At 40.3% G+C, this 23,965-nt stretch overlaps 1 protein-coding gene across 10 annotated transcripts in view; it reads right to left on the minus strand.

Moving 5' to 3' along the window:
• Positions 1-23,413, minus strand: part of trim36 (tripartite motif containing 36) — a 50,181-nt gene extending 26,768 nt beyond the window's left edge. Inside the window, exons 1-5 of one of the 10 annotated variants that reach the window (XM_078170665.1) lie at positions 23,048-23,413; positions 14,165-14,399; positions 7,877-7,942; positions 3,072-3,418; positions 1,421-1,567 (exon numbers count right to left, since the gene is read on the minus strand). In XM_078170665.1, the coding sequence (XP_078026791.1) occupies positions 1,421-1,567; positions 3,072-3,418; positions 7,877-7,942; positions 14,165-14,399; positions 23,048-23,110 (858 nt within the window). In that variant the 5' untranslated portion in view covers positions 23,111-23,413. Of the gene's footprint in view, positions 1-1,420; positions 1,568-3,071; positions 3,419-6,479; positions 7,853-7,876; positions 7,943-14,152; positions 14,400-16,755; positions 16,996-23,047 lie in introns of those variants that run through there. The other 9 variants (XM_078170664.1, XM_078170668.1, XM_078170667.1 and 6 more) reach the window with 9 other exon arrangements.
• Positions 23,414-23,965: the final 552 nt, after the last annotated feature.

Here is a 23,965-nt window from a genome sequence, read left to right on the forward strand (position 1 = left end):
CACAGGTTCAGGTCAGACATTAATATTACAGCAGGAGATGAGAGAGGCAGGGACCAGTCAGAGGGTGGTGCAGCACAACAAAAACCTGCTCTTGAGGTTTTTTTGGTAAATACTTCTGGTATGACCCAACACTGGTCCCACTGAATGGAAAATATTACTCATCAAAAGGCTTTTTAACCATTCCCTGTTATTATATTGAGTTTGGTAAATCTAGGCTTAACTTCTGAGAATCAATCCATCTACAGAACCATGTAAAAACATACCGAATATCATCACAGAATGGTGGTTACTGGCAACTTCATTGCACAAACATCAATACTTACAAGTTCCACTTTGCCACTTTGCTTGGCTGTGACTCCATTTCAAGCCTTTGTTAAAGGGTTACTTTGGTACTTTTCAACCTAGGTCCAATTTCCCCATGTTTTTGTGTCTTAGTGACAAATGGGGACTCTCAAATTTTAAAATATGTCCAGCATTGAGCAAGAGAGCCGCAACTGGTAGCCACAAACAGGCTGTAATGTAACCACGTGGGGCATATGCAACTTCAATGTACGTCCACTAAAGTGCTTGTTTATGCCACTGACAGGCTCAGATTGTCTGACATTATGGAAAGGATTTCTACAGAGACAGACCTTTTTGTTAAAGAGGAAGATAATTTCTATTTAAACCAGAAACAGCCCTGAATTTGCTCTCACCTAAACCACCAGACTCTGTTTAAATAAACAGTCATTTTAGCATGTTTAGAGGCGGCATTTTTTCCCGTCTAACTGGGTGAATTAAGGGTTTATCTCAACCAAAATATAGTTGGTGATTGTTGGAACAGTGGACAGACGATCCAAGCTGGCTTTTGTGAGTTTTATTTAGTTTCTGTCGACTTTGAATGAAGTGTTTCGTTCTGTTTATTTAGAGATGGAGTCTGGTGGGTTTGGCAATAGCCGTTTAAGTGCTGTCCCAGGTTAAACATAAAAGGATCTTAGACTTTAACAAAAAGGTCTATCTCTGTAGGGATCCTTTCCATAAAGTTATCAGCTACTTATAGTAACAATCTGAGCCTGTCAATAGCAAAAACAAGCAGTTCTAGTGGACATAGTGCACACGTGCCCAAAGTGGTTACAGCCTGTTTTGCCGCTTTCGGCTGCAGCCCTCTAGCTCATATTGGATCATTTTCAAAGACTGTTGCTCCCCTTAGTCAGTGAGACACAAAAACATGGGAAAATAGGGTCAAGGTTGAAAAATACACAAGCTACCCTTGAACTCTGGCACTGTGTTCAAGCTCAGTTTCTTCTTTGTCATCATTAGACTGTGTTGTGTTACACTTGCACATTACAAACGCAATTTCAATGTATTCAGTTGACCTTCGCACACCCACAAGTAGTCAACCTCTCTTTTCCCAAAGTGTTTAAGTGTCTGAACACAGTACCTTAAGGATCTTGTAGGCACTGCTCATGGAGGTGACTTTGTGGTTGGCGTGGGATCCTCCCAGCTTGCAGAGGTGACACACGGGTCGTTTGCAGACCTCACAGTACATGTTCACCTTCTCCATTTCGTGCTCTGGACACATGAGCACCTGAGATATTAAACAGAACAACAATGAGTTAAAAATCCACAGACAAAGCACTTAGACTCTATTTTAATTCTACAGTGATAAAAAAGATAGCTGAAGTGAAACAGGAAGATGACCTTAACTTAAAAAGCATCTAGACAGCTCTCTGTGAGCCATTTCCTGAAGTGTCTTAAAATAGATTTAAATCAGCAGTTTTTTTTTCTGCCCAGATCCTCATCCTCAATTTATCAGAGACTGCATGTAGCCGTTTGATCAACTAAGAGACAAACAGAATAATGCAATACACTGACAAAGCCAGTTTTCTAATCCATTCAGCCATCACAGGTGAAGATGTAGAGAAATGTGGGACACATAATGAATCAAACTCCTCATTTGTGTCATTATTTCTATTGGATTATTTAAGATATTTAAGTTCCTCTCCAGAAACATTTAAAGTATGTTAAAATAATTGTGCTAATACTATTTTTTTTTTGTTTAAAATTATGTTTGTTTAACACATGATAGTTTAAAAAAGGGAGCTTCAAGCAGCTCTGTTCTTTCTCATTGAGAAATTTGCTGGCAGTAAGTTTCACTTTTGCTTTTTGCTATCTCCAGAGCTGCTCGCACTAAGTTGAGCAGTGAAAAAGCAGTGCACATCAAGATGGCTAGTGTTAGCATCAGAGACATAAAGAGATTCAGCCACACGTTTGAGTCCCAGTCAGACCCAGACTCAGATGAGGAATCTGTTGTGCACAAATCCGATGACTAGCAGCATATCAGAATGCTCAGTATAGTTAGCATCTTTTATTTTTTTTATGCTGTTTGTAAGCTTGTTAGCTTGTAGGCTAACTGGGTGTTTGGTAGATAGCAGAAGGAAACCCCAAGGTCCGGTTAACATCCACAACTTGCACACTCTACCATGTTTGCTGTCAAAATGTTCACTATGCTAATGCTAACTTTTGTTCTGTAAACTGAAAAGTTTGCTCTGTGCTGAAGGTTTCATGGTTTTTTTGACGGTGTCCTGTTGAAGTCTGTTTCCCAGTCTGTGAGAACTTTCTGTATTATGCACCAGTTGGCTTTTGTATTTGTGACGCATCTGATCTACTTTGCCTGGTGTACATCTGAATCTCAAATTTTGGGGAAGTGCACAGACATCGTCCCCTTCAATAGAGGAATGTGAAAACACCTCTGAACACAACACATGAACAGAAGAAAAACACATCTGAGTTGGGAGGGGGGCTTTAAGTTGATTTACCAGAGGGCCAAATACCACAAATGAGAGACATTCCTGACCGGCAATTAATGATCAGGAAAACAAGACTTTCAGCTAATTTCTTCCTAAACATTGTCTAACCATTTTAAGACTGAGCAAAGACTGATCTATACATATTTTGGGTCATGTGACAACTTATCTCCTGAGAGATATTCATAGTCCAACTGAGAGAAACTCTTGTTTGAGTCTTTAGGAAATAACAGATACATACAACAGACAAGGATAAAGCTTTGAGAAGGCGGTGACAGTACTTGCCTTGGGCCTAAAGTTCGTGGTGGGACCAACATACTCGTGCTGAGCTTTGGGTGTGCCCCAGGGGTGGTGCAACTTGAAGCACTCGTTACAGTAGCTAGCCTTGCAGTCCATGCAGCTCTTTGTAGCCTCCTGCTGCTGCGGAGGCTTACAGATGTTACACATGATGGCAATGGCAGCGCGAGCAGCCTGGCGGTAGCGCTCCACAATGCTCTCCAGGGTGAAGTTGCGGAACAGCATGCTGATGCCGCGCTCACCGAGGTCGATGTCATGCTGGCAGCCAGGGCATGGGATGGTGGTGACCCGGGGAGTCACAGAACCTCTGCGCCACCCCGGGGACGAGATGGAGCCTGGAGGAGAGCGACAGAGGGCAAGTGAGAAAAGATCATGTGTAATATGGAGTCACAGCTTTGGGTCACCCAGTTTCAAATCTTGTCTGAGGCCCTATTTTGACAACAACAATGTTCTTTGACTTCAAATTACACTGCAGGCATAGTTTCCAAGAGAGTCAAATTGGAGCTTTGAAAAATGTGAACCCCCATTTGTGTTCAACACACTCTGGGCCGTGAGTCAAAGCAGCATTACATCATCTGCAGGACTTGCCAAGTATGATCTTAAGGGAAAAATGCCTTTGACAACACATATAAGCTTTCACAAATAGGGCCTCAGTGTGTCTCCCTTTGTGCTTTATTTCCACAATGAACACTACTCCATAAGGTCACGGATGTATGGAGCAAAACATCAGCACAGGCAATTTATTGAGTAGATGTCATTACAGGGAAATAAGTCCAGGAGGAGAGACTTTCCAAGAGTGCTGGGGCAGATTGAAGAGTGATGACATTCAGGAGGATGGCATCCTTGGAGCTTATAGAGAATGCACTGTCTGTATGAGAAATCAATTTTGCGCTGCAAGTCATTTAACATTTACCAGGGGAGTGAGGAGCATGGAAGTGCTCACAATGATCTGGACAAAGGAAATAATGGTTTCCTAAAATGAGTGATTAAAAGAAATAAAAAAGACAAATCACAGCATTTTAAAATCAAGCAATGTAACTGAATTACACTGTGTGACGTAGCAAAATTGTAAAGAACAAATGTCCTGCGATTGAACTTTGATACCACATGTCCAGTTCAATGCATCAACACTTATTTTCACATGACAACAAAACTCCTCTTAAAGCTACACGGCTTTCAAGAGTTTCTCACAACAGTGTGCTTGTTACAGATGCAGCAGCAGCAGCAGCAGCAGCAGCATCCTAACAGAGCAGCAACACAGTAACATGAGGTGGAAGTAAAGGAACTGTTACACAAGGTCACATCACAGACACAAGCATTGCGGGACGCACAACACTGTTAGCACGCACTCAAACAAAGTCAGCAAACTGAAGTCACTACAAGGCAAAATAAAAGACAGAAATGTTGCTTCACGTTTTTGGGGGACAGGGGAAGCGAGGAGTGCTGGATTTATCTCAGATTGCAAGCCCGTTTTTCCACTTCGTTTCCGAGGACCTGGAAATTAAATCAAACACTCCTCAGGTAAGCCAAATACAGGAGAACCACTTCACTTTTGCAAAAAGGTGCAGCTGAGGGAAAAGCAGCAGCAGAACAACAAACATAGAAACACTGACATGTGTAGCCATGTGCATGCCGTGTGACGTGAGTAGAACTAAAGACTGTGACAGTGCGGGGACAGTTTACTACCTAGAGGTTAAATCTGTAATCTGACAACAACCTGCAGCTGTTTGCCTCCAATCAATCACCCCTCATACCTGAATTCATATGACGAGAGGTGGACTTAACACTGCAGTGTGACGTTAGGATGAAAAACTTAGTCTGACGATGGTGATGAAGGTGACATGGCCTTGTTAGGACAAGTTAAGTCAGTGGATGAAATGAGAAGTCTGACAGAAAGCTTTCAAATGTAAACCAACAAATGACGACTGTGAGTGCATGTATGTGTGTCTTTATTTACGTGCATGTCATGTTGGGAAGCTGAACATTGACTCAGGTTCTGTGGTCTGTACTGCAGGTGTGAGTGTACAAGAAGCAGGCAGGAGATGCCTGCAGCAAAGTGTGCTTGTGTTGATTTGTGGATCTGCAGAGGGACGCAGAGTAGAAGGCAGAAACTGACGAGTCACTGCAGAGCAAAAGGGGCTCGGTTGTTTTCCCCTGCACGGATCTTTAGACACAGTTTGATGCTTGAACTAATGTAGCATATTCTTTGTTTCACAGAGTTATTTCTGTAAACACAATCATGTCTGCATATCTAAATTCATATTTTATAAAACTAAATATGGTCATACAGTGGAGGGAATCTTGTTAAGTATCCAGGTAGAGTTCCATTTCATTTCTAATGCAATAAACAAATCTGTGGAGTCATGCAGCCAGCTGCACCAGCTATACACAAGTTCTCTCTTAACAATAGACTATGCAGGGTTTTCTGTATAGACTCATACAGATATAATTCCTCTCAATCATCACTTAAGACCCACTGGAAGTGTTTGGCAGTGTATTAATCTGCAGAGTTTCTGCCCTCTGCCTGTATTTTCTTCTCATTTTCTGTGTTAAGGATGCTTATGGGCGTGTGCCCCCACAGTGCTCAGGTGAGGTCAGGACTTCATAAAAAGGTGGCGACCAGGTGCCAGACCATAAGCAACAGGCATCCAAGAGACACAGCACCAATAAAATGCAAATATAGCGAGGCAAAACACCAAAGGAGAGTGAATCTGGGGTCGGCTTTTACTTTTACTTTCACTGCTGAGCATTTTTATAATGAGTTACAGACAATCCTGCATAGTACATTGTTAAATAAGGGTGCAGAGTCCACACTAAATGATACACTGAAACTAGTTTGACAACAAGTTAGTTTGATCGTAAAGCTTTGATCGTAAAGCTGTGTCGATTTTAAGTTGTTAGGTTGCTATGTTAAACCCTTAAAATGTTAGTAGCACATAAAGTCCAAACTAAGTTAGAAATTACATTTAAACTAGGCTATGTTTGAACTTATGCATAGCTGGTGCAAATCAGTGCTGTTAACCTAGAAGTGCTGATTGTTCTATTGTTATCCAAACAATTGTTTTGACATTTTGTTCTGTCAGTGGCTGACTGTTACCTGCACATAACTCAAACAAATGGAAAATTAGACCTGTAGTAATTAATCATGCTAAAATGGCAGAAAATGCTGTTTTCAACATTTCAGATATGGAGATTTTCTACTTTTCTCTGTTTTATATCATATTAAACTGAGTATCTGTGGGTTTTGGACTGACAAAAAGACATTTAAAGACATCACTTTGAGAAAATGGGGCGGAATTTTTTTCACCATTTTCTGGTATTTATAAACCAAATGACTAATCGAGATAATAGTCATTAGTTGTAGCCCTATAGGAAATTCATTGCCTGGGTCCAGACCTTTGAATTCACCCACTCGACTGAGTCCGCTTTGACCGATTCGGATTCTGGAGACGTAGTGTGACGAGTTGAAAATTCTGTCTTATATCAGGCAAGGAAATTCAGGAAAAGTTCCTGGATGTAATGGTAATCCATTCTCTGAAAGGCTGAACAGAAAGAAATCATTAAAAGCTATGAATTTACTTTTTATTTTGTTCTGCTTTAATTTGTATTGGTATTGATGACACCACAATGTCACTGTTTGCTACCATCTTGTTTATTTTTAAGGTAATGCCTATTATAATGTATTCTTTAAGAGGATTAGTATAGAGAGACTATTTTATATGTGCTTTAAACACAGAGGAGAATGACATTTCTCTCTTAAAAACACCCACTGAGCATATCAGATAACTGCATCAGTCAGCCTAATCCGACCAACAAAACTATTACTCAGTCTTGTTTTACTTGGCCGTCAATTTGACATTTCTCAATTCATCATGCCCAAAATGATTAGAGGTGAGCTGAAACAGGTCTGCATTCTTATAAACTGTTTCTCAAACACTAATGATTGTTGACTAAAGCATAAACTGCACCCTGAGGCACACAGACAGCAGTCAGTAAAAGCTCGTTAAGAATTTCAGCAAGCCCAAACATATTGTAGGTTTTCTTTCTGTGCATGTGTGTGTGTGTTAAACTCAGAAACAGAGACTAAAAGTTCTCCATCTCAATTAAGCTGCATTACTTGCCAACATGTTTTACGAAATGAATGCAAGGCTTAGCTAGCGTACACACACACACACAAACACACACATTCCTGTCCCCCTTCAACTCCTAGGAAACATCCTCACCCCTTTCTCACCAATTTTGGTCTTTCAATTCCTTTTTGTCACTCGCCAGAACTCCACGACATGGACTCTACCTCTTTTCGATTCTCATCTCTCCAGCGTTACTCCACACCACTCCTCTTTCAGTCTGCTTCCTCGTTTGCTGACTCATCATTGCTTAAAGGTTTTCACCCGTTCTCCTTTCCCTTCACTAATTCCGTTTCTAACCTACTTACAAAATTAAATACCAAAGTTTGATAAAAAGCCTTGAGAATAACCTCAAGCATTTGCCTCTTCTTACTGTGATATTTAAATGCCTATTTAATCTGGATTTGTTTAATTACGTTAAAGCTCAGTGGACATTTTTAAGGGGAATATGCCTTTTAATTCAAATTATTATTACCTGGGATTAAGTGTCTAACAAAGAATAACTTAACATCCAAAATGTAGCAACAGTAATTCTCCTAAAAACTGAGTTTCATACCAGTGGTGTGAGTTTGTATGGTCGTGTAGACAGGGGCTGAAGTAGACTAAGTAGAGAAAAGGTTGAACCAAACTAGGGTTTCACAAGGGTTCTAGTAACACTGTACTCACTACTACAGCTACTCAAAACACGGAGCCCGCGTCTACCTCGACTTCCAAACGACCTTCGCACTGTGGCTGCAAGCAATGAACAGAGAAGTGAGGTGAGACCAACAAGAAAAAAGAAACAATACATAATGTGAAGTGACGTGAGAAACCTTATTGTTTTTATATAAACAACATGACATTTGAGAAACACAGCCAACATAAAAATAAAGTAAAAATCTGGTAATGCAGTTCAGAGTGAAATACATAACAGATTTAAAAATATACATACAAGACGTGAACAGTTAGAGTGAACAATTAACTCTTGATTTGTGCACTTGTTAACGGTTTATATTTGAGCACAAATGCATGCAACTTAAACCAGAATTTAACTTTTCAGGACTGAATTCATCACATTACTGTGACATAAATGTCCTTGTCAGACAATTTTCATCAAGGGAATAGTTTGGCATTGTGGTAAATTTGTGGCTTTCTTGCTGCATATGAGGCTAGACCCAGGAGACGGTTAGCTTAGCTCAATCGGCATTAGGACTGAAAACACAGGGAAACGGCCAGCTTGACTCTTTCCAAAAGGAAAAAAAACATCCTCCTACCAGCACAATAACAGTCAGTACGTTTACATGCACAGTTTAATTCCACTTTTAATCGGAATGAAAGGCCATTCCGATTAAAAGTGGTCATGTAAACGGTCATTCCCATTGAAAAACGGTCATTCCGATTGAAAATTAAATCCGATTAAGGGGGGTGGTTTATTCCGTTCGTCATTCCGAATGAAAGAATTTTGTGTGCATGTATACACTCATTCCTCTTTAAGTTCATTCCGGTCTTTCTGCGCATGCTCGTTTCCTTGCCCTTCTGGCGCGATGACGTATATAGCGCGCATAGCAACGGGCTGCATAGCAACAGGCTGAGATAGAGCAGTCGGACTTGTTGCACTCACCGGTTTCCATTCGCCACAGCACGGTCTTCTATCTCCCTTCTCCTCCTCAACAGATGAAGCATTAGCAGAACAAGGTTGTTGTCGTACTGCTGCTTCAAGAATATAAGCAAAACACGCCCGAAAAGGGCACTAAGAACGGCGCCGTCAAGCATCCTGTTATCCGGAGCGAGGACTACAGTGTTTTCTTCCGGTAAACGTAAACACGTAGCATCTGCCCCGCCTCCTAGCCAATCAGAATCCTTCCCTGGCCCAAACCTTGCACAGACCTGAATAAAGGCGATTAAACTGATCTCCCATGTAAACCCTCATTCGGAATGAATATTTCCCATGGAAACTACCTGGAAAGACTTTAATTCCGAATGATTTCATTCAGATTTATTTCATTCCGAATGAGAAGCCATCATGTAACCGTAGCCAATAATTCCATCCATTTACACTTTCAGTTTTTGTGCAGATTAAACAAACTAGGTTTAATGTGTTTATTGACTGGTCAGTATACCCCTCCCATCGGGCTGCAGTCATACAGACCTTTTTCATTATGGAAGGTTCCTATTTGAGTGTCATGACTCAGAATTATCTAATTGGCAGCCATGATAAGGGCCGTTGGCATTCTCTAAATGTTAAGGAAAGGTGCTTCACTGTTTCCTTTCTTAACTCTTTCAGCATTATATGATACACAGGACCATCCTCTACAAAAGAAAATAAGATAATGCCATTCCACAGTTTCTTGTGGCAGCAACACTTCAAGTTCAGCTGTTCACAAAAACAAACAATAGGTTTATTTATGCATAAATGTTACACTCATTTGCAAACAATTATACTTATTGGGGGCAGCACAGTCGCACAATGGTTAGATTTAGTTTAATTGGTGACTCTAAATTGGCCGTAGGTGTGATTGTGAGCATGAATGGTTGTCTATCTCTATGTGTCAGCCCTGTGATAGTCTGGCGACCTGTCCAGGGTGTACCCCGCCTCTGGCCCAATGTCAGCTAGGATAGCTTCCAGCACCCCCGCAACCCCCAACAGGATAAGTGGTTACAGAAAATGAATGAAAAAACATTATACTTACTAGGATTAATATCAATAAATATGAATGGACAGGAGGGTGAGCATGAGCAACCATTCTTAATGTGACAACCTTTTCATTTCACTTTTGTGACTGGTGGCCTATATTTCTTTTTTATTCCACTTCCAATCTCAGTTATAAAGTAATATATTTTACCATGAAGGTGTCATCATTTATATAGCCTGCATGAAACAACATGGTAACAACACCTGGGATGAAGCATCCAGGATGCACTTTTAGTCGTCCATTTTCAGAACACTGTAGTTTGGTTTCACTACAGCAGACCTACGTCAATAACATGAACTGGTGCATAATTAGCAAGAAAACCAATGAGCATATTTCCCCAACATGTCAAACTATCCCTTAAGAGCACCCACACCATCTTCACAGTGCACTTGACAAGAGTTAGCTGTTGAGCATAAATGCATCATGCCCGCTTTGAGCCCCGGCAACATAAAATAAATGAAGTTTAGAAACAATGCTGATGAGGTTTAGTAACCGCCTTCCCTCTGTCCATGCACAGCAAGGCCTGTACGAGCTGCACACCGATAAATATAGCCTTAAGTCTTTTCTTTCTCTCCCTTCACCTAATCCCTCATTCATTCCTTACAGGCAGGTTGCGTCACCATGGCGACCAATGATCTGATCTCCCAGTGTTGGAGGCGGTGGGCAGAATTACTCAGTTGTGCTGTTTGGGTGTTAATGTGCTCATAGCGTACTGTGAGGTTTCCTAAATATTCTTAACACACAGAGAATTTGTGTTTTGTAATCTGCTGGTTAAACACACTTAACACGGGAACAACCTTATTGAATAATCCCCGTGGGAATTCCACTTGTACAAATTCCGTGAATGGACTAAATAAACTGCACAGTTTCTTTACGAGGCGCTGCTAAATCAACTGTACGTTTGAAAGATGTTTTTACACACTGTGCATCAGCTCTGTGAGAACAGAAATGACAGAGGTGTCCTTGTGCACATGCTGGCTTCCAGCAAGGTGCGAGATTTGTTTACTCAAAAAGCAGAATTTGATTATTTCCTGCATCAACAGATGCGGCCCTGCCAGTGAATAATGAACTCATTCAGGTTGAATAGGGAGTCTGAATGAGGCAGGCTGTGTTTGAGAGCCCAGTCTCAGTGGTTTTGAACCATGAATGGCTGAATGGCTCCAAAAACGGGTTCACTTCACTGTACTCTGGGGATCTCTTTAGCTCTGGGGCTCAGTGTGGCTCCGAGGCTACTTGGCATCTTAGATAAATGGATACCAGGCTCAGTTTTCTATGGTGTGGGCCACTGATGATATGTTTTATGTCAGTCATTTTGACTCAACTAAATCACTTTCATCTGTCCCAAATCCATACTACATATTAACATATTCAGTGTATAAACTATGTACTAGTCTTTGTAATTCAGTGGGGTTTAATTCAGTTAGCACTCAAGAAGAAAAAATTAATACCAGTAAGAAATTATACAAAAACTTGGAGCTCGAGTATTTAGGCCAATTAAACTTCAAAGGCGTATTTTGTTTTGGAGGTTTACCTGGAGCCGTTTCATCACCATCTATCTACAATTAGATGCAACTTTATTTTCATCTGCGAGCAGCTGCTCCATTTACTCCAACATCACACCCCAGTCGTCAGAATGTCGGCATTGTACGTTTCTACAAACCATGGATAGGTTACATTTGTACGTTTCATATGTAGCTATTATCTTGAAATTTTATGCTGAAATTTTTAATTCATGTTGTGATAACGCTGTGGTTAATGTTAGGCACAAAAAAAATTTAGTTATGGTTAGGAAAAAGATATTTTGGCTTAAAAATACCGAGTTTGGACGCTACAAACACGACTGGAACTGTCCCACACTCTTGTTAAGTACACTCGCTTTTGTTGGTCTCGAACAGTGGTCTGCTGCGGTCTGCTTCTTGGGGACATCTTGACCAAGTGCCAAGTAGTCCCCTCCCTTGTGGAGAAACTCAGCATATGAAATGTACAAATCTAACATATCTGTGGTTCGCAGGAACATACAGCGCCAACATTTTATTGTGGCCACTGAGCTGGTCATTCACACTTACTGACCTTTTTGAGTATACTTAAGTCATTTTCTCGGGATAAACACTCAACATAATCAAAACCTGCCTAGAATATATACGTGTGTTGTTTTGATTTGGGACTGAGCTGCTGAATATGCATCAGTGTTTTATCTTCAGCATCAAACCTAAAAATGCATTAAAAATCTGAATGTGCAACTTTTAATGCCAGGGATAAAGAGGTTATTTATATCCACTGAGTTGTGTCCCAATTCCATACTAATTATATGCAACATTAAGTATAAACCAGTTGTCACACAATACAGCTTCAGTAGTTAGTACAAAATGGTATAAAGCAGTGGTTCCCAGCTGGTGGGTCGCGGTCCAAAAGTGGGTTGCTGATCCATTCTGAATGGACCGCAAGTGACTTCCGAACATATTAACTTTCTAAAAACCACACTTTATTTCTAAGTACAGTGAATTTCCAGCATAGAGCGTTTATTTTGAAGTGTTGTTTCCTGCTGTAGAGTGAGTGAGTAACAAAAAGTTACTTGACATAGACAGCAAACTAGCTTGAGATATTGCCAAATGCAAGTATGACGCTGATTATATTAAACTGGGTGGACCTTGAACAAATGACTAAGGAGAAATCTGGACCCTGTGGTTGGACCAGTTGGGAACCACTGGTATAAAGTATGATATTTTAGACATTAACATAGAATATCATATGTGCATGGCGGCCAAATTTTACATTGCTGATTGATATTTTTGTAGCCGTCTTGCCATCATTGAGTAGCATTGTGGGACAATAGCAACTGTTATCTCAAATATCTAATGTTTCTAGAGTGCATACTGACCGTTCTGACATTTTGTCTTTTCACAGTATAACATACCACATACTCAAAACCTGCCTAGAATAGTACGGAGTATGGAAGTCGGACACAACTGTTTCTGTCAACAGGAGTGGACAAGAGTACAAATGAGACAACATCTTTATGGAAATGGCGCGCAGCCCAGAGTTCTCAGAAAGCAGAAAGGCAGCCTTGTGTCCCCATCGAGCTGTTTTCAAGGCTTAGACATTGACCTGCTCAAGCTTGGCTGCAGCAGTGCCATGTGTTCAGCAGGGAACTCAAAAAATGTTGTGACAACTTAATTTAGCTACCTGCAATACCCCCACACCTCAGCCGCAGCTTTCCCTCCACCCAGCTCAGCTTGGTTTAAGAGTTTAGAAGCTTACAGATGTGCTTTGTTCACTCATGTGTACACAAAACACACACATAGCCCGTGTATCCGATTAAAGGCGGAGTGAAACCGATCTCTCTGTTCATAAAACATTTTCAAATGAATACATGAGACCTTGCATGATTGAAGGGGATGTTTGATGCCCCTGGGCCACTAGAGGCAGACGGGGGAGACAATTAGGGCTTGAGAGAGCTTGTCAATGTGTCTTTTCTCTTGGGAGACAAAACTACAGCTTGTCAGGTTCCTCTGCTGTCTCTTTAATGAAGCCTGTAGAGGCAGACAGGATTAGAGGAAGGAGTGATGACTGACAATGTTATGGCTGAGCAGTCAAATTATTAAACCATTTTTTATGTTTGTTCTAGTTTCTCTAGGACAATAGAGGGAGAGAGGGGGGCTGGCGTCTGTGCCGCACTGAAACCCAGATATACAATAAAGCTTGGCCCATTTTGTCTTGCACAAAGTTTCCACAGACTTATTTGCTCTCGACCTTTAATTTGCCTTGGCTCATCACAGCAGTGCTTCTAGTTTGTTAGCTAATCAAATCCAGTTTCTATTTGTAACCACATATTTCCCTATTTGGGAAATGATTGAACCTTTTGTTCTTTTCTATGGGAGGTAAATCCCAGATCCAGCCATTGAAACCTGTTGAATACAGATGACAGCAGAGCTAAAAGCTGAAGTTAAGGGACTTGGGAGGAAGACAATGTAACAGGAAGTTGGCAGGACTGATATAAAACTCATATTGCCTTTACTACAAACAGCCTAAGATGCATTCACTACTTGCTCTTCCTTTGCAACGATCGCCTGATTATAGCCTCCATCAGCTCACGTAGTCAGGCTGTCCGACAATATAGCACCATCACTGCTCCTACTAATGTCTCAACAATGCTTTTAACCTCAGAGAAATGTGAGATCCGATTCCCTGCATCTGTACACGATTAAATCCTTCCAGTAAAGAATTCATTTATTCAATCTACAGAGAGAAATAAATGTTTTTGACTCCTTACCCTGAGACCCACCTGATCTCACAAGCCTGTCTAGCCTCTCCATGGAGGGAGACGGCACCCTGGACCGGGGGCTGCCCGGCAGCGAGCACTCGGAGCCGGCGTCAAAAGAGTCCTCATGGTTGAGCATCAGCAGCTCTCTGACACACTTGTGGCAGACGCTGTGCTGGCATGGCAGGATCAGCGGGTGGGTGAAGAGCTCCTTGCAGATCGGGCAGATCAGCTCCCTCTCGATGTTCTTGATCGGGACCTGTTGATGGAGACATGATCGCTGAAAACTAGGGCTGTGTATTGGCAAGAATCTGGGGATGTGGTACATATCATGACACAAGGGTTAGGATTCAATATATTGCCATACTGTAAATAAGGATTTAGTGATTTTTTTTAAACTTGAAATGCTAACGTTGCACCCTTTGATCACCTGTTTCACAGGCCTGTGTTCCCTGAGTTTATGTTAGTAATATGTTGTAGTTGTTGAGTAGAAGAGTGAAAGGGATGATGATAGATAGCAACACTGAAGGATCAATCAGTCGAGGGTTTAACAACAACACAAAATGAACCACTGCTATGAATGTTGCATCCAAGCTACCAAAATGTTTTTTGGAGAATTGACACTTATCACAACATGATATCACAACACTCCAGGGTGTGTATTTTCTTACATCCCTTATGAAAACTGCGATATAGATATAAAAATGCAGAGATGGAACCAAGTCATTGTTTTGCAAGTCCAAAGTCTTTGCACTCAAGTCCCAAGTCAAGTCCCAAGCCCTAAACTTTGAGATTTGAGTCCTAATCAAGTCATTATGTGCTCTTTGCCAAATGTAATGCCATTTAAACAGAGTAATGTATTACATTTACAAGAATCACGATTGCTTTAATTTTTTGTTGAAACAAGGTTTTTGAGAAGTTGCATAGCTGTTAAGCTAATGTTAGCTAAGCATTAGCTCACTAACTATGCTAATATTATCCTTGACTTAGCGTTCTTTGTGCAACTTTAAAAGTTGAAGGAAGTTGGAAGTTGCTGCGTCGCTAATTTTTGACCCACTCATTTTGCATACTCCATTTTGCTTTCAGTTGACCACCATGAAGTTTTTGTATGCAAACAAGGGCGTAGGTTTTGTTTCAAAGGGGGGAGGGGCGACATATGAAACACAGGGTCTGGGGGTCATCTGACAGAAAATTAAGTTAAAAATTTCTTGCAAAAACCTGAATTTTTTATGCACCAATTTGTGCATTGTCTGCATCAATTTAAGGTGTAAATGTCTTTAATTTTTTCAAAACAAGTCTGATACACAAAGGCTTATGTTCTTAATGTTGAGGGGGACGTGTCCCCTCCATCCCCCCTAAAATTTATGCCTATATGCTAATAAAACTGACTTTGGTATCATTTTTCCCAACTGGTGCTCAGTAACGCAACAATAGTTTTTGTGGCTCTCTACTACAACTTGATTGGATGTTGTCAAGTGGAATAAAAATTAGTTGAGTCAGGAAATGAATTGATTAGTGGCACACTTTTTTAAAATCATATAGTTTTCAATGTTTGGGCTTGGGGGAGGTATCAAGTATTTTCAAGTCAACAGGCTTCAGCCAAACGGTCACGAATCACTGGTGTTAAAGACCAACTGGAGTTGCTGGTCTTGTGATTGTTTTCAAGTCTATAAAGTCATCAAATGTATGACTCAAGTCCACACCTTTGTATTTTATAATTGTACTTCTACATTTGGAAGTCTTGCACGAGGCAGCATCACAGCTGCTGTCATCCTTTCACATACTCTCACAAGAGACGCAGGAGAAACAAAACAACAGAAGGCATCACAGATCAGTCTCAAATAAAGCCAGCAAATTCATACTTTGAGGCGAGGATACAGCTGTCTTTGATTCTTGGAACAATAACCTATTATTAGGACATTTTAGATGCAGCTGTAACAAGCCTATTGTCTGTGCTTTAAGCTGTGAAAACAACATTTTGCTGCGTCACTGAGGTGGGAAAATTGGGTGGGTACATTCAGGTTCGTAGAAAGTAGTTATCTATCCCACAGCTGAGCTTTGGAAAGCAGTTGATGAGATCACAATGACAGGCACACACTGTGTCTTTACCATGTTTCTGATACATTACATAAGACAGGATTAAGCCCAGCTGGCTAAATATAGACAAACAGAGAAATGCAGGATTCCAGCAGGTCACGTTTCTACATTAAAGAGACATTAGAAAACCAGAGTGAAACCTGTCCTCCCACATTTACCCACTGATGAGTCCATTTATTGCAGGTGGTGTAAAGTCTGCCTTCTCCTGCTCTGAACAAACATTAATTTAGGGAATAACGCCTCCACGCGTGTTAAAGACAATACCCAGAAGGATAGAGGAAGTTTAAACAGACAGAAGGCAAACACTGGCTGCTCAAACACAACTCTTTCATTTTTTAAAAATGAAACAATGGCTCCAAACAGAAATGAATGGACACACACTGAGAGCAGCTGCACTAGGAGTGTGTAACTTCTCACAATAGCCGGTCTCCATGCACAGCAGCAGAGGAGCTACAGGCTGCTCAACAATGACGAGACAAAACGCGTTTCTATCTCAAACCTTCTCTTCCCACACTCACCGCGACTGTGCTGCTCCGCCGCATCTCTGCAGACATGACGAGGGAGGAAATACAAAGCCTGGGAGTTAAAACGACACCTTATCCGCCGGGGTTTTGTGTTTATAGCTCGGGTTAGAGGAGAAAACTTCTCGGACGGGAGGAGGAGAAGATGCCGACAGCGACGGCTCAGTGAATTTAAATAGAGTGACGCCGCTGAGAGAGAGGAGAGGCAGCGCTGTGGTGAATCAGCACACACACACACACACACACACACACACACACACACACACACACACACACACACACACACACACACACACACACACACACACGCAGGGGGTGGAGAGAGGCGGGAGGAGGAGAGGAGGGGGCCGAGTCTCCATAGGAACTAATGCTGCCTTCATGTGCTCCTCGTAAACTTTATTTAACTCATCAATCCAACGTGTCGCACATTCAGGTGCTTTATCACACACAGGCAGGCCACACTCTGCATGTGGTATACTTTGCATTATCTTCCTCATTTCAATCTCAGTCATCTATAAGATGAAATAAAATTAGTAAACTTTATTGTACTTTGGTACCGTGTGATTTGAAATGCTAACATGCAGATGTCTATCAGGTCTAGGTGCACCATGCCTGCATGCTGACATTTGCTATTAGTATTAAATAGAAAAACAAATGATAAAGGGTTATGGGAATGTCTTTAGAAAGTATTTTTTAAATTATTATTATCATTTATTATTTAGCAGGTTTTTGGTTATATATCCGTGAAAGCGTGATGCATTCACCTGAGAAAAAACATTTGCCCTGTTTTTCAGAATGAGATTATTATCTCAGAATTATGAGTAAAGAGTTGATGGAGAGGTCTGCCCTTGTTTTCTAAATTAACAAGATACTAATCTTGTAAATTATTGTTTTTCTGAATAAATGAGAATATTCTCTCAGAATTCTGAGATAAGTTTTCAAGGGAAAAATTGTTTTTGTTTTTTTTTTCTTAATTGAAAAAATCTAAATTGTCATTTTTTTGAATAAATGAGATTGTTATCCCAGAATTCTTGGAAAAGTTTTCTGCTCCTAATTCTCTGAATTTACTAGATAATACTCTTAAAAATCTAATTTTCTTTTAAAAAGAATAATTATAATTTCAAAAGTATGATAAATGTTGTCATGATTTTTTTTTTTTTTTTTACTTTTTTTTCTGAATTATCAAGATTATGATCTCAGAATTCTGGGGAAAGCTTCCATGAAAAAAAGTCTGCTTTTTCTAAATTCACGAGATGATAATCTTGTAAATTATTGTTTTTCTGAATTAATAAAATGATTATCTCCAAATTCTGAGACAAATTTTTATGGGGGTAAAATCTGCCCCTATTTCTCTGAATTAACAAGATAATACACTTGGAAGTTCTCGTTTTGTCAAATAATTTAGATTATAATTTCAGAATTGTGAGAAAAGATCTCATGAAAAACAAATTCTACTGATTTTTCTGAATTAATGAGATTATTATGATAAAAGATTATTCTGAGAAAAGTTGTCGTGAAAAAAAATCTGCTTTTGTTTTTCTGAATTTACCAGATAATAATATTGAAATTTCTTGTTTTTCCTAATAAACAAGAATATTATTTCAGAATTCTGAGAAAAGTTTTGAATGAAAAAATAATGTTGCACATTTTTCCAAATGAACAAGATCATCATCTCTGAATTTTAAGAAAAGTTTTCAAAGGTAATAAAAAATCTGCCCTTGTTTTTCTAAATTCATGAGAAAATGATCTCGTAAACCCTGGCTTTTCTGAATAAACAAGATTATTATTTTGTTGATTCAGACAAACAAGAGCATGAATTATTATTATTATTTATTATCTCTCTATATCAAATGCACTAGGCTTCTGTATAAATCAAAGTAACGGACAAGTACAATTTTTGACCTGATGGTGGTACTAAAGGGATCACTAAAGTTGTTACAGTTCACTCTGAGGGCACAATTCAATTTCTTATCTTATAGATATATTACCGAACAAGTGGAAGTCTTGACCTGCCTGTGGCACTGGATCAAAAATCAGAGGATCACCAAAGTCAGCAAGCTTCATCATCTGGGTAAGACCTTTCAGTCTGGACCAACGTGATGCACAGACCCTTAGTGCCATCCTTTGCTTGAATGCTACATACATTATAATCACTGTTTATACACAAAATGAGGCATGAGCATACAAATGTGAAGAGACCAGGACATTGCAATAAAAAATTATATACAAAAACTGTAGTTGAAGGAATGGAATTGGATGGTGGGTAAAGTGTCTTGTGTTTGCAGATATTAGCAGCATTTAAAACCATTATTGCACTTGTAGCAGCAAGAAAAGTGTTAACAGTGTGTATTTTATAATGCAAACAGAGAAGTGCAGGAGGTCGGCACTGTGATGGACTTGGACTTCATTAGTTTAGAGTGTATATCAGTACTTAAAATCTTTATTTAAAACAAAAACTCTCAAGTTAAACACACAATCTTGCTTAGTGTCTATATAAAACAGGTTAACTATGTTTTCAGAGTCTCTGGTCTGACAGCAGGCTTCTGTATTCAGCTCTCATATAAGGTTTCTATAGTGTAAAAAGGGCCCATGTGAGCTGTAACTCCTGTTAACTTTACAGTCACTGCTAATGTCAGGGTCCCTCTCATTCTCTCAGGGGATTTATGATCTGTTAATTACCTGCTGCAGTGGCTTTTCTTCAGGCCTGCAGCTCATTTTATTGTACATCAGGGCCCCCTAACAGGTCGACCCAACTATGTTTTGGCTCAAGAAAGAAATGGACCATGTAACAGCTTTTTGGGAGGAACATGTAGCATAGTATATATAAAACGCTGTGCAGCAGCACAGAAGGAAGTGGGTGAAATGTTTGAATTAATTAACGGGGCCAAAGAGTGCACAGTCACTGAGGGCACTGCAGGCATCTTTAGGACTCTGATGAGTCATTCGCTTTTCCAGCAGCATTTTCTGGCAGCAAACCAGCAGCTCCACAGTATCAATCTCACTGGAGGCAACAGAGGCTCCATCCATGTCTAGATTTCGATCGAATATCTACTTGAAGCTGCAGCAGTGAAATGTTTTCCTCAAATATTCTGTGGTTGCAGCCTGTAGGGACATTGAGGATCCATGGGAGTCATAACCCAGGGGAGGGGAGATGTCTGTCTGCCCAATTGGCTCCATTAAATGCTGCATCATTCTCACAGTATGTCATCTGTGTTCATTATCAGAGCAGAAGGTTTGTTAAATTTGCACCATATGTGAATTTCCTTTAACCCTGGCCCAAATCCATTGAATATATGTGATTGTTTCACACTATTAAAAATGTAGTGTCACATTATCAGCAAAGATGTCAAACCAAAAAGGATACTTTAAGGCACAAACTGTCTGTGCAGTCCTCTGTAATAATGTTGTATTTTGATACTGCAGCCTACAAAGAATCTCTCACAATGGGAGTACTGTTAAATTGTGTTTCCATTTAATAGGGTCTTAATTTTTGCGTATCTGCTCTGATTATTCTGACACCACAGAGATAACACTAAACATTGTTGCCCATTGTGCAAGACAAGCCTGATTAAATTTTAAAATATCACTGAATCCAGCAGCTGTAGCCGGCCAGTGAGTCAATCGCGTGTACGGTCTGAAACATGAAACAGACACACACACACAGCTCAAGCATGCATGGATGGATGTCACAGATTGTGTGGAGCAGGAGAGATGCATTTTAACACATTCTGTCTGTCAGTCTGAAATGGGTGAAATGGGTAGAGACCTCCTCCTCCTCCTCCTCCTCCTCCTCCTCCTCCCTCTGTGTGTGCAGGCTCATACACACCTCAGTAACCCGCTGCCCCGACTCATCACACAGCTGCTGCCAACTGTCCCACATATTGACAGGAGTGTGTGATCTGCCTGCAGCACTACCTACCAACACTCTCAGCAACTACAGGGACACTAATTAAACTCTTTGTCTTCACTTTTATTTCCTCTAAGCATAGAAGAGGAGCCTCTGCCTTAACGCCACGAGGCACTGACATAAAGTAGAATAGAGGAAGTATCGCTCCATCTAAAGGTCATTCAGTTTTAAGTTCACAGAAAAGGGTCAGTTCTTCTTATAACAGAATAGACCAGTGTTACTTTTGAAATGCCAGAGATTACTAGTTACCCTGTTGTAAATGCGATAAGTAATGTAACCATTTGAATTACTTCATCAAAGTAATTTGGATGGATTCCAACAAAGGTTTTAAACGGGGCAGTGATGCTGAAAATGTCCTACGCCAAAGGAAGGCACTCCTTCAGAGTGAGAAGAAAAAGATGCAACTTAACAGAATGAACGTTATACTCTACACATAAACTTCCTACTGAGAGAATAGAATAAATTCTGATGTGGCTCTTTTGTAATCACCAACATTTGGATTTGATTGGCAGCTGCAATTTAATTACATAATTTTCTCAGTAACTGCACTCATTCCAATTACATTTATTTTGTAACTGAATTACATGTAACTACTCAACACTGGATTAGTTTTAGAGGTACATCACTACCGAATGACATAATGCAAAATAATACACAGGAGAGGCTAAAACGTGAGATTATAAGATTAAGATTACACCAGTACTTTTGAACTACACGGTGTTGCCGTTAATATGGCTACACACAGCTGACATGTTTTACAGGAACAGGATGGAAGAGAAGGATACAGAAGAGGGTCTGTTCATTAGATTGTTAGAGTAGTGAGTAGAGAGACTGAAGGATAGGATAGAATTAGGTGGAAGAATACAATGTAGGATACAATAGAAGAACAGAGTGTATGATAGAATAGGATTAGACAGAAGAATAGAGTTTAGGATAGAATAAAATTAGATAGAAGATAGAGTAGGCTAGAATAGAATTAGGTGGAATAAAAGTGTAAGATAGAATAGGATTAGGTAGAAGAACAGAGTTTAGAATAGGATAGAGTAAGGTAGAAGAAATGAGAGTAGAATAGAAATGGGTAGAAGAACAGAGTGTAGGATAGAGTTGAATTAGACAGAGTGTAATTAGGTAGAAGAATTTAACATAGGATAGAATAGAATAAGGTAGAAGAATAAAGTGTATGATAGAATAGAATTACACATATATGTGCTTGTGCTACAATATAGTACATATGAAGACATCAGAACTAAGATTTTGATTCACTTTCACCAGACTAAAATGTAACATCTACCTACTTGAAAGAAACCAGTGTCAGCGCCACAGATGCAGCAAGATATGTCAGTGCATGTCACAGCCTTAGAGACAACCAACACACCAACATATAGATCATCTCATCACAGATCACACTCTGCCTTTATATATACATGTACGTTTTTTTGCCTGTAAATTTATGTTTATGCATTTGTAGATTGTTTTTTAATTTTTACTGTTGTTAATTGTATTTGTGCTTTGGCAACACATAAGAAATGTTGTGCCAATAACGCTTATTGAATTGAATTGAAATTGATAGGATAGTCTGATTGTGCGGCTTCCTTGACCAGGACTCCCTGGACGAAGAGATCCTGTTTCTCAATGGGAACTTCCTGGCTAAATAAAAAACAATAGAATTGAATTATGGGGCTATATCAGCACTTAATATTAACAAATAATGGTTAACACAATTGAACTGAGTAGGTGTGGTATTAATATGATCAGAGTGGCAGAGGTACAGACCTGATTTTTTTTTTTTTTAACAGGAATAGAACAAAATAGGATATAGTATTGTCTGTAGGTCTGTCTAGACAATTGAATTAATAGAACAGATTAGAGTCTATTGCTGCTGATTACAATGTCAGAATAGACTGTAGATTAGAACAGAAATACAGGGTGGAAGATAACATTATTTAATAATATAACATATCCTATTACGGAATATATCAGTAGTTAATAGAATTTAATTGAGCTGAATATGGATTCATGTGAGTAGAATAGCAGAGGTACACACCTGAAATCCTGTTACAGAAATAGAACAGAATAGAATAGAAGAGAATAGGTGTGAGTCCAACTATGGATGCAATGCAGTCAGTGGAACAGAGGAGCACCTTTAATACCTCAGATCATATTACAGTATTAGAACAGATAATGCGACATCAGTGACCAATGTGAATAGAATAGACTAGAATAGACTAGAATAGAATAGAATAGAATAGGATATAGGCAGTGGCATCCCTCTCCGCCCCCTGACCGCTCTGCAGGCCGGCCCGGCGCTGCTGCTGTCGGCTGCATGATGACAGACAGCCCGCTGCTGTCACAAGGACCGTAAATCATCCGGAGGAGACTCACCTCGCCTCGCTCGATCCGCTCCACGATGCTGGCGAACTCCGTCATGTCCTCAGAGTCCGACATGGCTCCAGATGATGGTGGATGTTAGCGCACACACAGAAAACCGGTCAGCAAATATTAATAAATTAAAAAAAATGTAGAAAAACACCCACGCGCACACAAACAGCAGCTGCGGCTTAAAGCAGACAGGATGAAAAGCTTCCCAGCTTCACAGGGGAGGTGAGATAACATCAAGAGAGAAGAGCCGCTCCTCAGACCACATCCTCATCACCATCCTCCCTCCTCTCTCTCCACAGGCTTGTGTGTGTGTGTGTATATGTGTGTGTCCGTGGAGTCTACGGTACATGCGCCGGCTGCAAGAAGCCAATTTTATTTTAGTTTGCCTCATCTTGGAGGGAAAACCCCGCCCTCATCTCCCCAACTGTACCATCTCCCTCCTTCTCCCTCTACATCATCCCTCAGCGGCGATGTCTCCACTCACAGGGCTCTTTGTATCCCCGTGCTCCGTCATGTATCAGCCCGATTCATCCATCAATCACCAGAATAATCTTAATAATCTCAGATTGGAGATTAAAGGGGGCGGGCTGGGGGGTCTTAAATCTGTTAGTGCTGCATTCGGTCAAGTTGGAGCATTTACGCATGGCTGGCCGCGCGCTCATGTGTGCATATGTTGCTTTATTTGGGCTCAGTCCTGCTCATTGCGACCAAAATATGTGACTGCAGCTCTTTGGTCTCGTGTTGGGTTTGTTGTCTGTCTTTGGTAGGATTGATTCTGTCATGTGGAGTTGAGCTGTTTCATGCATGAGCCGGAATGTGATGCGACTGTTGTTTGTGTGAGGCCGGATTAAGTTCGTGTTTTTAATTTTTTTTCTGGCAATGCCACTTGTTCCGCGTCACCAGATGGCCTCATGGCTTCAT

Source organism: Epinephelus lanceolatus, chromosome 9 (assembly GCF_041903045.1).
Source record: "Epinephelus lanceolatus isolate andai-2023 chromosome 9, ASM4190304v1, whole genome shotgun sequence".
Lineage (NCBI taxonomy): Eukaryota > Metazoa > Chordata > Actinopteri > Perciformes > Serranidae > Epinephelus > Epinephelus lanceolatus.